This window comes from Leptosomus discolor, chromosome 25 (assembly GCF_034619465.1).
Source record: "Leptosomus discolor isolate bLepDis1 chromosome 25, bLepDis1.hap2, whole genome shotgun sequence".
Lineage (NCBI taxonomy): Eukaryota > Metazoa > Chordata > Aves > Leptosomiformes > Leptosomidae > Leptosomus > Leptosomus discolor.
Genome location: NC_141415.1, coordinates 6,289,745 through 6,306,497, shown reverse-complemented (window position 1 = coordinate 6,306,497; position 16,753 = coordinate 6,289,745). Strand labels below are relative to the sequence as shown.

General features: G+C 64.0%; 1 protein-coding gene across 1 annotated transcript; it reads left to right on the top strand.

Moving 5' to 3' along the window:
* Window positions 1-5,812: 5,812 nt before the first annotated feature.
* NFE2L1 (NFE2 like bZIP transcription factor 1) lies at window positions 5,813-14,909 on the top strand. The gene is made up of 6 exons (XM_086477944.1): window positions 5,813-6,122; window positions 6,531-7,042; window positions 11,271-11,486; window positions 12,096-12,185; window positions 12,602-12,763; window positions 13,103-14,909. Exons 2-6 carry the CDS (start codon window positions 6,533-6,535, stop codon window positions 14,426-14,428), a joined length of 2,304 nt encoding a protein of 767 aa, XP_086334070.1. The 5' UTR covers window positions 5,813-6,122; window positions 6,531-6,532; the 3' UTR covers window positions 14,429-14,909.
* Window positions 14,910-16,753: the final 1,844 nt, after the last annotated feature.

The following is a 16,753-nucleotide window of genomic DNA, read 5'->3' as shown; positions in this document are numbered from 1 at the left end:
TTCTCGTCCACCACCAGGAACGTCCCTTCCATGTTGTCCAGCAGCCAGCGCTTCTCCACCTCCTTCCTGCGGGCGAGCGGGTAGGAGATGTCACCGCTCCTGCTCCTGGCCTGGGGTTCCCTGCAAGGTGCCAGGACCAGGACCAGGACCCCTGCCATCCCAAAGCAGCCCTGTCCCCGTCCCACCCGGGGCGTTAGGGGACAGGGGTTTCACACCAGCTCATGCAAACTGCTGCCCTGCCTCAGTTTCCCCACCCGAGGCACGTTGGGTTTGGGGACTCACCGCAGGAGGTGGCCGAGGGCGTCCAGGAGGCAGGCGAGCACGGCTGACAGCATCAGCTGCGGGACGACAGGGGTGTCAGCGAGGCCACGGGGGTCCCCGGGGTTGTCTCTGTGTGTGTGTGTCCCCCACCCCAACCTACCTCGTTCTCCTGGCAGCCCCCCACCACGTAGAAGAAGAGGTCGACGCTGCTCCTGTAGACGACGGTGAGACCTTCCAGACAGGCGATCTCACCTACACGGGTGGCGTGGGGGACACGGGACAGCGTGAGAGCCCCCCCCCCCCGGGACTGCTCCAAGCCCGGTGCCCCCCCACCCCTCACCGTTAAACCCTTTACCACCGTGTGTGTGTGTGTGTCCCCGATCACCAGAGCTCCCGAGCGGGACCCCCCAGCTCACCGCCCGCCCGGTGGGTCTTGCTGAAGATGCTCCTCTCGAAGGCCGCCTGCTCCTTGGCCGTGGGGAAGGTGCCATCGTAGTACTGCGGGGACAGGCATGGGGGGGGGGGACACACACGTGTGCCAGGACCCCCAAAGCCCTACCCGGACCCCCCTGAAGTCACCACTAGGACGCCCCAAGTTGACTGTCAGGAACCCCCCCCCCCCGAAACCCCGCAGCCTGGTGGTGGTGGTGGGGGGAGATGCCTGAGCCAGGGTGAGCAGGGGTGGGGGACCTGGGCAGCATCCCCTGGGGAAACTGAGGCAGGAGCGGGGTGTTTGGGGGGGGTGGGGGTGGGCTTCACCTTGGCCAGGAGGCGCTGCCCGAGGCTGTCGAGGATGAGCAGAGCCTTCACGGTGTACAGGAGGGCTCCTGGGGGGAGAGGGGCCGGGGCCAGAGGGGCTCAGCCCCCCCCCCCCCCCCCCCCCCCCGGATCCTCTCCCCCTGGAGTCCCCCCACCTCTGGATATTGGGGACCCCCTTTGCTCCCCCGTCCCGCCCTCGCTCTACCCCCCCCCCCCGTTTCTCCCCATTCCATTTCCCCTCTTTTTCCCATTTCTCCCCTCTTCCCCCCGCCCCCCCGTTTCACCGCAGTCCTCCCCCCCCTCTGTCTCCCTCCTTCCACCACCAGCCCCTTCCCCTCCCCTTGCCCACCCTTCCCCCACCCCCCCCCCGGTTCCCCCCATTTATCCCCATCGTCCCCCCGATTCCCCCCCCCCCCGATATTCCCTCCCCTCCTCCGTGTTTTTCCTCCCGTTTTTCCCCCCTCTCCCGTGTTTTTCGCCCGTTTTCGCCCGTTTTTCCCCGCTCCCCCCGTCCCGCCGCAGCCGCACGAAGTTCGCCCCGTCCCGGTCCCGTCCCGGTCCCGTCCGGTAGTACCGGCCCCCGCGGACTCCATGGCTCCGCCGCCCCGGCCCCCCCCCCCCCCAAAGCTCCGCCCCGGCCCCCCCCGCCCGGCCCCGCACCCCGACTCCTCCCCGCGCACCCGGGCTCAGCCCCCGCCGGGACCAGGGACCCCCCATTTCCCGCCCCCCCCCCCCGCAATAGGGGAGAAAAGGGGAGGCGGGGGATCCCCTGGGGCGGGGGTCCCGCACCCCAGTGTGCTGCGGTGCGTGGATGGGGGGGAAGGCAACGGGGCGGGGGGGGACAAGTGTGCCATGGGGGGGCTGTTCCCCCAGTGCCCCCCCCCCCCCCCCGCACCTCCTTTGGGAAAGGACCGACGCGGGGGGGGGGGGCGGCAGTGGGGTGGGATGGAGACTGGGACCCCCCACGCACCGAGAATTGGGGGGGGGGGGGGTTTCGGGGAAGCCCCTGGGGGGGGGGAGGAAGGCTCAGCAGTTTGGGGGGGGGGGTGTCACCCCTCGCCTAATCGTTGCGTTTAATTTGGGTGACACCCCCCCACCCCCGGGGTGACCAGGGGGAGGTGGGAGGGGGTCCGGCCACAGGGGGCAAGCAGAATGTGGCCTCTGCCGGCTGGGGGGGGGGGAGCGTGTCGGTTCTTGGGGTGACACCCCATCCCCGTGCCCCTGTTCCCCTCCCGTGGGAGCACTGGGGAGGGGGCTCCGTGCCCCCCACCCCCCTTCGCCAGCACCGAAATCTTTCCTCCCGGGAGCCGGGCAGGGTGCAGGGACAGGGACACCTGCCAGCCCTCCAAATAGTCCCGAGGGGGGGGGACACACACTAAAAATAACCCCGCAAGGGGCAGCTCGGCTCGGGTTGCTTTGGGGGGGGGGGGGTGGCGGGGGGGGAGGCTGCCCACAGCCCTGGGGAGAGGCGGGTGGGAGGCGTGAGGACGCTCCCCCACACCCGTTTTCCCCGTGGGGTGCAGTGGGTGCGGGGTGGGGGGATGACGGGGGGAGATGGTGCCCGAAGAAAGCGCTGAAGCGAGGCAGCCCGATCCGGCCGGGGTTGGCAGCACTACCCGCCCCCCCCGCCCCCCCCCCCCAAATTTCCCACCGGGGACGTGCTCTGGGTATCGATTCGGGGGGAATCGCTTTGGCAGCGGGGCCCGTCCCGAAACTGCCTGTTGTGGCACGACGTGGGGCGCGGCCGCACCCCGACTTTCGTGGGTGTTTTCGTTGTTTTCCAGGAGGAGGTTGGCAAGATGCAGCAGAACAAGCCCACGACCCAAAAAATCGCTCTGGATCCCGGTGTTTCCAGGCTCCTCGCCACATTCCCTTGGCCGCTCCGGTCCTTTCCCTGACGGGTCTGTCTCCCTGGATGACCTGGAGCATCCCTGGGGCTGTCTGGGTTTGGGGGACGGGCAGACCTGTCCCCCATCTCTTAGCCGTGCCAGCAAGCCCCCTCCTTGCCTAAAGAAGCAGGAGGGGGCTTTGCTCACACCTCTGCCTTGGGAAGACACCCCCAGCCGGGAAACCTCGCCCCGCTGCGAGGCGTCGGGAGCCCACGCTCATTTTCCACGTTTTTATTTTGTTTTGGTTTGTTTTTTTTTTTTTTTTTTTTTCAGATGAACTATTGTCTCTGGCATCCTGTTTGTCCCGGCGAGTTTCTGGGGCAAGGGAAGAGGGTGTCTGGTTTTGGCAGCCGCAGCGTTGCAGGAACAGCAGGCAGGGTGGTGCTGCCCGGCTGCCCTTCCCTCCTCCCTGCCTGCCTCCTTCCAGGTCTGGCAGGGGCTGCCTCTCCCCCCCTTGGTGCCAGCACTGATTTGGGCAGGAAGGTCCGCGCTGATCGGTGCCGGGGGGGGGGAAGGTGTCAAGAACCCGCTCGGAGGTGCCGGTTTTAACGCCCACCCCGCTCCGTGCTGATTTATTTCAACCCTTCACGGCGTTCCCGCCGGTGATCCGGGGGTGGATCATCCCGCAGAGGCGAGGACAGGATGGGGGGCCTGATGCCAGCCCCGCTCCTGCGGCACCTCCCCTGCTCCCGCAGCTCTACCGGGAGATCCCGGGGCGTTTTGCCCAGTGGCTTTAGAGCCCCGGGCTGCGTGGCGTGGGGTCCTCGGGCACCCGGGGAGGGGGTCGGGGGGAGCCGCAGCCTTTCCCTCGCCTCTGCTGGGGAGTTGCCGTCTCAAAAGGCATCGAGACCTCGGTTGCTCGGTCAAACCCCAACCGGGCGGTGGGTTTCCCCCCGTGAGTAGCTCGTGGGCCAACCCACGGCCAACGCGACTTGTTTTGGGCTGACGCGAGCTGCAGGCGGCGGGGAGCAGCTCCAAGGCGCCAGCGCCGTCTGTGCGGTGTGGGGAGCCCCGTCCTGCTCTGACCACCATCACCCCAAAGGCACGAAGCTCCCCCCGCCCCCCCCGGGGCCTGGGCTCTGCCCCTCCTCACGGCTCGGGGCTGGGAGTTCCTTCTCTCTGACATGGCCATTTTGCACGTCCAGCACCTCACACCGCCATGGGCGAGGAGCCGCCGACCAGGAGAGCTGGCTTTTCTCAACCCGAAAACAGGCCCGGGCGTAAGGAGCAGGGGGACGCCGACTGGGCAGCTGCCGGAGCGTGAAATTAAAGACTTTTAATTAGCGAAGGGCTGGAGCCACGAAGAAAGCAAAGCACTGGGTTAGCAGGCGATGCCCTGGCTGCGCTCCCAGCCCCGCCATTGACTCACTGCGGGGCCGGAGGCGAAGCTCCGCGTTCGGCTTCGACTCAGTCCTTCCAAGCTGCCCTGGCAGCTGGGCCGGGCACCTGCGAGGGCGAGCACAGGGCCGTGTTTCGCCAGCGCTATCGGCCCGAGGGCCTGGGGCAGCGCAGGGGAGGCCTCCGGGCCGCCCTGGGGGAGCGAGCGGGGCCGAGGCGCCATCTCCCCGCCGCAGGCCCCGCTGTGGTGTGGGCCCGGAGGAGGCCCAAAGCCCCCCTCTGCCCCCAGGGAGGTGCCGGGATTGGGGGCCTTGGGGACACGGGGGACCCCCCCGCTCCCCCCCGAGGTCGTGTCGGGGCGATGGAGGCTCCGCCATGGCGGCCCCAGGCCTCGCCCTGAGCTGGGGGGCCTGGGGCGCCCGCTGCCATGGCAACAGCTGCGGGGCGAAGGGGCGGTGTCCCTGCTCGGCAGGGATTGGTGTGCGCCGCTGCCAGTCAAGTGCCCAGCCGGGCGGCTGGCCCCTGAGCGTCGTCTCATTGGTAGCTGCCGCTGTCGGTCGGCGGAGGCCTCGCGTTCCACTGGGCGGAAGCCCCGTCACTCAATCGCTGCGGGGAGGGGCGGGTTGTGTTGCTTTGCTTCTTCTCTCCGATTGGCCCAGCGCGCCGTCGCCGGTCCAAGCCCGGGGGCCAGCGGCGCTGCCCGCGCGTCGACTGGCCGCTCAGCCTGCCTATCCAAGCGGCGGCGGGTGCAACACCTCACCGCCGCCTTCCCATTGGGCCGACGCTTCGTCCCGCCTCCCTTCCCCGGGTGCCGATTGGGCAGCGGCGCCGCGCGAGGCGGGAGGGGGAGGTGGTTGGCCAGGGCGGGGAGCGGGAGCGGGGCCGGCGGCGGCGGCGGGGCCGGGAGCGAACGGCGGTGGCGGCGGCGAGCGGGTAGCGGCGGGCAGAGGGGCCGGGACCGCGGCGGGGTTGCGGGCTGGGCCGAGGGGCTGCGGGGCGGGAGGGGCTGAGGGGACGACGAGGCCGCGCGGTGTGGGGGGGGGCGGGTCACGAGGTGCGGGGGGGTCTTAAAGGGCCCCGGGGCGGGGGTAGGGGGGGGGCGGCGGCACATGGCCCCGGCGCTCGGCAGCGCTGGGACCACCCCCCCCCCCCCACTACCACCACCCCAGCACGGGAGGGGAGAGCGGGCAGCGCCGGGGCCTGGCGGCTCCTCCCGGGTGCCGCCCCGGCGGGCTGGGGGCGGGCCGGGACCGGGGCGGGAGGGGCGATGCCGGGAGTCCCCGGTGGGGCGGTGGTCAGGGATGTTTTGCCGCCGGTGGAAAGCCCGTGACGGGTTTTTGTAGAACCGCTGGAAACTGGGCTGAGGAGTGAAAGGGGAGTCGGAGCTGGATTCCTTCAGAGAGAGGGGAAGTTGACGCACCAGCCTAAGAATAGCTCAGGGAGGGGAAGTATGGACAATATTGTCACCAAAGGTAACCTCCGCGGCGTGTGTCGCTGTGCCCGTGTCGTGACAGGGAAAATCGGCCGTTTCGAGTGACATTCGCTCGGCTCCCGAGGGCCCCGCGCCCGGGGGGACCCACCGTTTCCCGCTGTAGTAGGTCCATGTGCGGCGTTTCGGGTGGTGCCTCGCCCGGCGCGTTATCGCCTTCGCTCTCCGGTTGTGTTTCAGCTGCTGATGAAATCGCAGCCAGAAGCGGAGGAGTCTTTGGACCTACCCACCACCGGGACCTTTGACTCATAAAAGGTTCCTTCAAGAAGCTTCACACGGACCAGAAGAAGGGAAGAAAGAGCCGTCGGAGGGAGCAGACCCCCGTCCTGGAGCGTGGGGAGTTGGGGGGGGCGAGAGGAAGTGGCTGTATGTGGAGTTTTTGGACAGTAAGTCACACGGATTTTTATGTAGCTGCATGGTCTGCCTCCTGAACCAGTCCTGAGGAGAAGGAAGGGGCAGGGGAGGGTGGAGGCTGTCTTCTGGGGAGGGAGTTTGTTGCTTCTCGAGGTTTAAGTCGTTAGTGACAGGCTGCTGGGCGACCACCGCGTTAAAGTCGTCCTGAACCCAAACTCCTGAGCGTTCTTTAAACTTTTATCCTGTTGTTTCGCGATAACGCCGGAGCCATCGTTTTATTTTGTTTGTTTAAAAGTGGGGCAGAGGAAAGACAAACCCAACCAACCTGTTGTGTGGAGAATTCACCTGACGCTGTTTCTTCTTCTTTTTTTTTTTTTTTTTTTTTTTTTTTTTTTTAAAATTCCCAACCCCTCCACCTGTTCTCTTTGCTCCTCCGCCAGAAATGCTTTCTCTGAAGAAATACTTCACCGAAGGCCTCATCCAGTTCACCATCCTGCTCAGCTTGATCGGCGTTCGCGTGGACGTGGACACCTACCTGAACTCGCAGCTCCCCCCTCTCCGGGAGATCATCCTTGGCCAGAGCTCCGCTTACACCCAGACCCAGTTTCACAACCTCCGTAACACCTTGGATGGATATGGCATCCACCCAAAAAGCGTAGACCTGGACTATTACTTCACCGCTCGCAGGCTGCTCAACCAGGTGAGGGCCCTGGACAGGTTTCAGGTGCCCACCACCGAAGTCAACGCCTGGTTGGTGCACCGAGACCCCGAAGGCTCCGTCTCCGGGAGCCAGCCCAGCGCTGGCATCGCCCTAGAGAACGGCAGCGGCCTGCAGGATGGCAACAGTCCCGACAACGGAGTGAGGGAAAGCGGAGCCGAGCAGGGTTTTGGGGAAGAACTGGAAGATTTGGGAGCGGTGGCCGCCCCGGTGAATGGAGACCTGACCAAAGAGGTAGGCAGGACTTTCTTTTGCCTGTGGTGGGGGGGAAAAAGGGAGCTTTTGGGGGGCTCTTGTGCTCCGGCCTCCATCCGAGGGAGCGGTACTCGGGATGGGGTGCGTGTTTGGCGCTTGGGAAAAGCGGGTCCCCGCTTGGGAATGGCGTGATGGTTCGGTTCGAGGGCTCCAGGGGTACGTGCACCGTGGTTTTTCCTTTTTGGTCGTTTTTTTTCCTTGGTCTGAATATAATAGTGGAAGGAGAGGGAAAGGCTCAGGGTCAGTATTTTGCCCCGTGCTCGTAGCTACGTGTTGTGAAACCGATAAAACGGAGGCTGGGGAATAAACAGGGGTGTTGGGCAACAGCCTCATCCCAGGTGTCGAGCGGGCGGTCGGGTGACTTGGTTCTGGAGTTCATCCAGTGGCGATGTTTGTGGCTTGGGTTTGCAGCCCGGGCGGGTGGGGAGAGGTGAACTGGAAAGCGGTTTATTTTTCCTGCCCGAGCACAACCTCTCGGAGGCTGTGATGCAACGCTGGTGGCCGCCAGCTGCTCTGCTCTTTTTTTGGCTTTTTCCCCCTCTTTGGCACCGCTCTCTTTGTCACGGCATGTTCGGCGTGTCCCTGCCCGCGCTGCTGGGGGACGTTCGGTGCTGATGCGCAGCGTCGGGTCCCTTCCAGCGTCGCTCTTGCGTCTCTCGGAGGCGTCTGGGCATGGGGGGGGGGAGCCGAATCCAGCCGTGCCCTGCCGCGAGGGGTGGGCAGCTCCGCAGGCAGCTGTCGCGGATGCCTGGGGCTTTTGTCACGGGGCTCCGGCGCGGCAGCGGGCGGGGAAGCGGGCGAGGGAAGCGGCGTGAACGCGTGCACGCCGGAGGGACAAAGGTGGCGGTGGTTTCGGCTCCGCCGTGGACGGATTGCCGCCGTGGGAAGCGCCGATGGCGCCTCGGTTGGACCTTTCCCCTGCCCGCGGGGGTCTCCTGGCTCCGGAGCTGTTGGGGGGCTGCGGGATTGAGGGGGAAAACCCCGCTCTGGGTGTGCAACCGGCAGCCTCGGAGGCGTCAACGAGAGGAGCTTCGGTCGGAGGGTTGCAGAACACGAGGCAAACGTTCACACGTTCAGCTTCTTCCCTGGTGATAACGGAGAGGTAATTCCCCGTCGTGGGAACGGGGAAGAATTGGACGAAACGCCTCGTTCCAAGGTCACACGCAGCCCGTGGGAGGCTTCGCTGGCCTTCCCCGAGCCTGACTGAGGGGGTTGGGGCCGGGGGAGCCTTTCGAGCGCAGCGTGGAGCAACGGGGGTCAGGTTTTGGAAGAGAGAGGCTGCAGGTGTGGGTGGCCAGAGGCCCAGAGCGGTGCTGTTTTCCAGAGGCCTGGTTTATTCCTGCATTAAGACACAGTCCTGCAGCGGATGCTGTTGCTGCCGGCCGCAGCTGCGAGCCTGCCCGGCTTGGACTGGGTTTACTGGGAGTGAAACTCCTGGGCGATGCCGGGTGGGAAGCGCCTTTCTTCGCGCCGCAGTTTCACCCCGCTCGCTCCTTCGGGGAAGGGCGGGGAGATCTGCGTCTGCCCCTTCCCTGATCCCAGAAAATAGAGACCTATCTTCTGCCTTTTTTTTTTTTTGTTGTTGTTTTTTTAAATTGATTTTAACCCCCTGGTTTGGCCAGGAGGGGAGGGTGTTACGGCACCCGGGCACCCAGCGCCAGGAAATCCCGTCTGCCGAGCCCTGCCTCGCACACCCACGTCACGTCCTCACGCCGTCCCATCGCCCTCGCTTCCCCCCGGGGCCAGCCAGACCGTGCTCGCTGCCGGTGTGACGCTTCAGAGCGCCCAGTCTCCTTTCAAAGCGTTGCCCCGCTGGTGTTGGGGTTGTTTTTTGATTATTTTCTTCCATTTTTTATTATTTTCTTTCTTTTCAGTGCCTTTGTCTGGCACCTTGACTCCCCAGTAAGCGCTGCCCAGCCTTTCCGACAGGGAATATTGCGTGAGCCGTGCAGCTCCCGGCGGCTGCTGCCTCCGGAAAGCACCTGCAGAGCTCAAGCCTTCATGAGGCGGACGATGATGATGATGATGATGATGATAGGCAGATGGCTTTAGGGATGGCGTGGAAATTTTTCCGTGACTTTTATTCCCGGCGCTTAAAATATTGTGACTCCCTGCGGGTCGGGCGCGACCTTGCTGGGGGAACAGGGCCGTTATTCATCATTTGAGGAGCTGGAGCTCGCCCTTGGGTGCGGCGTAGGGCTCTGGGGGCTTTGCAGCAGGCGGCTGGGAATCGTCCAAAATGGGGAAATTCAATATTTTTAATTTTTTTGGGTTATTTTTCTCCTCCTTAGCCTAAAGACAAAGCTAGGTTTAAGCCCGAGCGCTTCCCTCTGCAGCATTGGGGGTGGGGAAGGCGGGAGGCACCGCTGCCCTGTGCCGTTTCCACAACAGGAGGATAAAAATACGCCGCCGTCTGACATGTGATGAGCTGCTGGTGCTCAGCCTTGGCCCCGGGTGACAACCTCCCCCCCCCCCCGCCCCCCGCAGCCGGGGAGGGGACAGGGGGGGGATCTCCTTACACTTGGCCTTGCCTCTCCCTGGTCACCGCTCGGTCCTGGGGCGTTATTGGGGGGGGGGTGGGGTGTGTGGGGCATGAGGAGCAAACGGGGCCTTTGCCCCTGGGTGCACCGGGGAGGGGGGGGGAACAGCACACCCCCCCCCCCCCCTCCTCCGGGCCGGGGTTTCCCGCCGCTCCGGGCCGGGGTCTCCCGCAGGAGGGAGCCAAGGTCACCCCGGCCTTCCCTGCCCCCCCCCCCCCTCTACCCCGGGGAGCGCAGGGGGGGCCTGGACGAGCTCCCCCCCCCCCCCGGCGGTGCGGGCCGGCGCGGTGCAGGGCGAGGCCGGGCCCGGGGGGGCGGAGGGGGGGGGGGGGGGGGGCGGTGTCCCCTCTGCGCCAGGGCGGGGGAGCGGCCCGGTGGGCGCCGCGCGGCCTCTCATTGGAAGAGACGGCGGGGCCCCCCCCGTCGTCGTCGTCGTCGTCGTCGGGGATTGGTCGGGGCGGTGGCCTTCGAAGAAGCGGATTGGTGGTCGCTACCGCCCGGGTGCGGGGCGGGGTTTGGGGAGCCATTGGCGGAGAAGGGGGCGTGTCCCGGCCGGTGCCGCCGCTGCCCGCCGCAACCCGGCTGGGCGGGGTGGGGGCGGGGCTTGGCGGCCGCCGCAGCCAAGGTAACGGCGGGGGAGGGGCGGGCGGGGCGCGCCGCAGCCCGGCCCGGGCAGGGCGGCGGGAGCCGAGCCCAAACCGAGCCCGGCCCAGCTAAGCCCGGCCCAAGCCGAGCGGGGGGCGCCGCCGCCGCCGCCGCCGCAGCAGCTTAACCGCACCGGGGGAGGGGGCGGGGGCGGCTCTTTGCCGCCGCCGCCGCCGCAGCGGGGCCGCGGGGCACCTGTGGCCGGTGGGGCGGAGCGGAGCGCGGCTCCCCAAGCCGCCCCGGCCGGCGATGCGTGCGCGGCGCCGCGCCCCGGCCAACCCGCCCTATCGCCTCCCCCTCCCCCGGGGACCATGATCGGTGTGCGCCGCGGTCCGGGTGGCAGCTGGGGACATGAGAAAGGTACCGGGGAACGTTCCGGGGTGGGAGAGAGGGAGGACGGCCCTTCCCCGGTGCCGCGGGGGATGCTGCCGGCCCGGCGGGGCAGGGTGCGGGGTGGGGTAGGGGGGGGGGGGTGGGGTGGCGCGGCGGTGCAGGCTTGGCGGAGGCGGGGGCTGCGGGGCGGGGGCCGTCGGTTTTGGGCGCAGGGCAGGTTCCGTGGGTGGGGGGGGGGGTTGTAGCCGGGGTGGGGGTGGGGTTGGGGGGCTGCGGGCAACCCGGGCAACCGGCGACGGAGGCTCAAGTTGCATCAGGTGGGTGGAAAATGCGGGGATTTTCCTGCCGGCGCACCCCACCCCTTATGCAAATGGCCGGGATGGCACCACGGGGCTGATGCAAGGCGGTCACGGCGCAGCCACCGCCGCGACACCGGCCCCGGGCGGCCCCGAGCTGCCTTTTCCCGGCGGTGAACGGGCGGCCATGGGCGGTGAGGAGGGAAAGGCCGGCCTCACCCGTCATGCAGAGCCCGCAGAACCGCTCTCGGGGAAGCCGGGAGGCAGAACAACCCCGGGCTAGCCCGGCGGAGGAGCAGGTTGCCCAGCGGGTGGGCTGCGGAGCTGGAATGGGGGGTGTCCCTTGGGTGGGGACCCTGCCTCGGGCTGAAGGAAATCTGGTCTGTCTTTCAGGACATCGATTTGATTGACATCCTGTGGAGACAGGATATTGATCTCGGCGCTGGGCGAGAGATTTTTGACTACAGCCACCGTCAGAAAGAGAGCGAAGTGGACAAAGAGCTGAGCGATGGGAGGGAGCGCGGGGACAGCTGGAGGAGCGGAGGGAATGAGGTCTTGGATAGAAACCTACTAGTTGATGGAGAGACCGGGGAGAGTTTCCCTGCGCAGGTAACACCCCTGGGCCGCTCGGGCTGGGGTCTGCGCCCACGGGGATGCAGCTTACCGGGGGGGGGGGGGGGGGGGGTTCCACGCTCCCGCCGAGGCGGAGGAGCCCTTCAGGCCGGCTCTCGGGGCGAGCGGCATCCCCTGTGACTTTTCACCGAGCATCTGCTGAGCCGCAGGAGAAGGGTGGACAAGAGGATCTGATGGTGGGGGGAAAAAACCCGCAGGCTGCCCGCCGGGCCGGGGAGCTGCAGCGAGGCGGGCAGGGGAAGGGCCGTGTCGCCGTCGGCAGGACGGTTCTTGCCGTGCCTTTCGGTCGCCTGGCAGAGGTGGTGGCACGGGTAGGCGCAGGGTCCCCTCCAGCCTTGCCTTGGCAGTCGGTGAGGCTCGCCGGGAGCAGAGGCAGCACGTTTCCTTTCCCCGCTGCGCTCGGGGAGGGGGGGGGGGGGGCCGCTCTGAAGCTCTCTGGAGCGGGAGGATGGAGCCTGCGAAGCACTGGGTGGGGCCTCTGGCTCTTTTTTGGATGCGCTGGAATAAAGCCCTTGCTGTAAGGAGCTCGTTTCTCATCACCACCTCCCTAATCCCGGGGCTACGATTGCTTGTGTTTTACATCAGGTGCCCGGTGCGGAGGATCAGACAGCCCTGTCCCTGGAGGAGTGCCTTAGGCTGCTGGAGGCCACCTTCCCTTTCGGGGAGAATTCGGAGGTGAGTGGATTGGGGCGACGGCTTCCGCCCCTCGGCGGATCCGGAGGCAGCAGAGGCTCTCCTTCGCTCGCTCGCCGGCGTTTCGGTGCCTCTCGTACCCCTCACCCAGACGGCAGAACCGGCAGTAAATTGGGTTAACCCGCTTAAGGAGGCTCCAGGCGTCGTGCCGGCGAAACTAGCAGTGTGTGTGCAGGGCGGGGGGGGGGGGGGAGCGGGGGGGTGGTCACAATTAATTAAAGACTTCTGGCTTTGCTTCTCGTTTAGTTCGTGGCGAACTGTGGAGGAATAACTGCAACCAGTTTGCTTTGAACAAAGGAGAAGCGGCTGCCCGTGCGGGAGGTGGAAGGGCATTCGGGAGGGCTGGCTCCCCGGCCGCGGCTCGTCCGCCGGGGACTGACTCTGCCTCACGTGGTTAGTTTCCAGCTGCGGATGTCTCCACCCTGAGCGAAGCCGTGCCCGGCGAGAGCAGGCCCGCCGGCATCCAGACCAACCTGCTGTCTCCTCTCCTCGCCGAGACCGAGTCGCCCTTCGATCTGGAGCAGCAGTGGCAGGACCTCATGTCGATCATGGAAATGCAGGTGAGCTCCAAGGGGGGGGCGTTGGGGGAAGGCGCTCGTCCCTCCAGGGGCATCGGATTGAGGTTTGGTGGCTGTCCCCAGCACCCGATTGCTGGACGATGGTGGTTTGGGGTCGGTGGCAGCTGCTTTGGTTTTTGTCCCAGCCTGTGCCGCCCCTGCGGCGGCGGCTGCCGCCGCCTTAACCCTCCTGCAGCCGGTGGATGATGTTGGGCCGCTGGAGAGAGCTTCTCCCGTGGGATCGAGAAGCGCTGTCCCATCTTTTTCTTTTTGGCACGCACCGAAAGCGAAGGCAGGGCTGGAGGGCGCCTCGTTTACCGAGCTGTTCCGCATCTCTTCCAGGCGATGGAAGTGAACAACGCGACCGCTGAAACCCTGTACAACGGCACGAGCGGGGACCTGCTGACTTCTAACTACAGCCTCGCTCCGAACACTCCCATCAATCAGAATGTCAGCCTGCATCAGGCCTCTCTGGGTAGCTGCTCACAGGACTTCTCCCTCTTCAGCTCAGAAATCGAAAGCCCCTCCATGGCTGGCGGCTCGGCCCTGCTCCAGCTGGCGCCGGACAACTCCACCGGCCTCAACACCACCTTCGGCTCCACCAACTTGAGCGGCATCTTCTTCCCTCCGCAGCTGAACAGCACAGTCAATGAGACGGCCGGCCCCGAGCTGCCGGACCCGCTGGGCGGTCTTCTAGACGAAGCCATGCTGGATGAGATCAGCTTGATGGACTTGGCGATTGAAGAAGGTTTCAACCCGGTGCAGGCCTCGCAGCTGGAAGAGGAGTTTGATTCCGACTCGGGTCTTTCTCTGGATTCCGGCCACAGTCCTGCTTCTCTGAGCAGCTCAGAAGCCTCCTCCTCATCCTCCTCTTCCTCCTCGTCCTCTTCCTCCTCCTCGTTTTCTGAGGAAGGAGCTGTCGGCTACAGCTCAGACTCTGAAAACGTGGACTTTGAAGAAGCGGAAGGGGCGGTTGGATACCAGCCAGAGTACAGCAAGTTCTGCCGCATGAGCTACCAGGACCCGTCGCAGCTCCATTACTTGCCTTACCTGGAGCACGTTGGCCACAACCACACCTACAACATGGCGCCGGGGGCCCTGGACCCCGAGGAGCCCAAACTGCCCAGCGCGGGGAAGAAGAGCAGCAAGGAGAAACCGTCCGAGTTCCTGGATAAGCAGATGAGCAGGGACGAACATCGAGCCAGAGCCATGAAGATCCCCTTCACCAACGACAAGATCATCAACCTGCCCGTGGAGGAGTTCAACGAGCTCCTCTCCAAGTACCAGCTCAGCGAGGCCCAGCTGAGCCTGATCCGCGACATCCGGAGGCGAGGCAAGAACAAGATGGCTGCGCAGAACTGCCGCAAGAGGAAACTGGACACCATCCTCAACTTGGAACGGGACGTCGAGGACTTGCAACGGGACAAGTCCAAACTGCTCAGGGAGAAGGTGGAATTCCTCAAATCCATCCGCCAGATGAAACAAAAGGTGCAGAACCTCTACCAAGAAGTGTTCGGCCGCCTGCGGGACGAGAACGGGCAGCCCTACTCCCCCAGCCAGTACGCCCTGCAGTACGCCAGCGACGGCAGCGTCATCTTGATACCTCGGGCCGTGGCTGACCAGCAGGCCCGGCGGCAGGAGCGGAAACAGAAGGACCGGAGGAAGTGAAGGGACGGCGATGCGGGAGGAGTGGGACACTCGTTCAAGTGAGAACTGGAGAAGGGCTGAGCCTGGAAGTACTTAGGGGAACTTTCATGCCTTCTTATCCGATATATCTTCTCAAAAAAAAAAAAAAAAAACCCCAACAAAAACAAACCACAAAAACCCACAAAAAACAAAACAAACGTGACTGCTGCCGCCGGTCAGGGTACGGGGCGAGACTGCGGGACCTGCAGGCTGAGGGGTGAGGGCTCCCTGCGGGGAGGGACGGGGAGGAGCGGACCCTGCGCTGGTGAGCCCGGCGCCTTCCGCAACCTGGAATCCTTTGAGCGCAGGAAACGAGCTGGCATCACTGGTGGTGAGATGGGCAGAGGTGGAAAAAAAAACCCACAAACTACTGTTAGGAACTGGCTTTAAATAAGAAAAGAGATTTAAGCAAATGAACTTAAAAACAAGTTATAGGAGAGACATTTTTCTGAACTTCCAAAGTTCTGTGATTTCAGGTAGTTGGTTGTTTTTTGTTTTTTTTTTTCCTTTTTTTTTTCCTTTTCTTTTTTTTTTTTTTCCTGAACCACTTTTGACATCGGTGTGTGTGATTCAACCTGACTTAATTCCAGATTAACCAACATCCCTTCCTAGATCAGACCAGTGCACACATGGCAACACAAGTGGTGTGACTTCCATTAACCCTTCCCAGCCTGAGGAAGCTCAGAGGGGGCTCGCGGGAGAACCGGTCCTGTCCCTGTGGAGGAGCTGCCGATGCCTCAGGCCGGGGGTGGGGGGGCACGTAAAGCTTTAGGATTTATTTTTTTTTTTGGCTGGGGCGGGGCGGGGGGGCGGCCGGTGTGGAACTGGAGAGGGTTAACAGAACCAGTGTGAGGCGTGTGTGTGTGTCCCCACCACCACCACCACCACACTCGGAGCATGTCACTGCCGCCAAGCCAGCGCCGTGCTGGGACGCCGAGGGCACACGCAGCAGCCTGCATGCACCCGCTGTCTGCGGGGGGCAACCGCTGGGGCAGGAAGGCGGGGAGGGGGGGGTGTCGTGTCCCACCCCGGGTCAGCGTACAGCACAAGGGGGAGCGGAGGGTTCCCACCCCAGGCCGTGGGCTTGTCACTTACAGAAACTAGACAGCTGTTAGGATTCCTGTTTCTTAACCGCGCTTTGATTTTTTTTTTTTTTTTTTTCCCCGAGGGCTTCCGCCCTGGTTTTTTTTTTTTCCCTATAGGGTCTAGAGTGCTTGTGTTGAGTAAAAAAAACAAAAAAAAAACAAAAAAAAAAGGGAGAAGCCCAACCGTTCAAAGCTGCTAAATGTTCTCTTTGCCATAAAGATTCAGTGTAATCGTGTGATCACATTATAGGATTCTCTTCTGTCCCTAGGTGTTGGTCTGACTTCCTTTGTTTTCAGGAGGGGGGTGGGGGTAGTGCCTTGATCACTGTCCGTCTCCGCCATGGAGACGATCCTAGAAGCTGTATTTACAATATAGCACAGCTGGGAGTGTACTGACTTTACCAGCAACTGAAAAAAAAAAAAAAAAAAAGCTTAAAAATGGCTTTTCCTAGCCAGTCCTGTGCGTGTGATACGGGGTGAGGGCGGCACGGCAGAGGGAAGACTCGGGGTGGCAACTCGAGGCAAGGAAACCCGGTGATGCAGGAGGGAGGCCTGGAGCAGCCCGCGGCGCTGCCGACAGGGAAGACGTCTGGCCATGGGCATGGTATTCCAGGCTCCAGGGAAAGGAGTTGGATCTCGGAGCGCACGGCGGGGTGTTGGGTGCCTTCGGCCCCGAGCGGAGCGAGACGGACTCGCCGAGACCCCGGTGGGCTCTCCCATCCCGGACTCCTGAGATGCGACGGCTTTACTTACGCATGAGACGAAGCACAAGTGGTGGAGATGTGGGTGTGGGGAGGTTGGAAGGGAGCCCTGCGCGTATGTTTTAAATTATTTTCCTCTTAGAAACTTTTATTTTAATGATCTGTGACCTGTCAGGGAAAGAAGAGAGATTGTGTGAGCACAGGACAAAAATAAAACGGCTTATTCACTGTACGAGCGGTTGTTTCATGGATTATTTTTTAAATTTTTGTAAAAGATAAATATGCCAGAGGAACCAAAGCAGCCTCTTCTCCTGGGTCCTTCTCACCCACGGTAGCTCCTGGCTCTGTTCTGCTGGGCTGAGCTCAGAGCAGGTCTGGTTTGCCTCCAGCGATGGTCTGGAGCCAGGGAGGGAGTCGCTGTTGTCCCAGCCTGCAGGTAACAGCCTCGGAGGGGAGGAAAAAATGAAAGGCTCCTTGTTTGTGGGAAACAGCTCTGGCTCAGCTGCTTTTTTGTTGTGGAT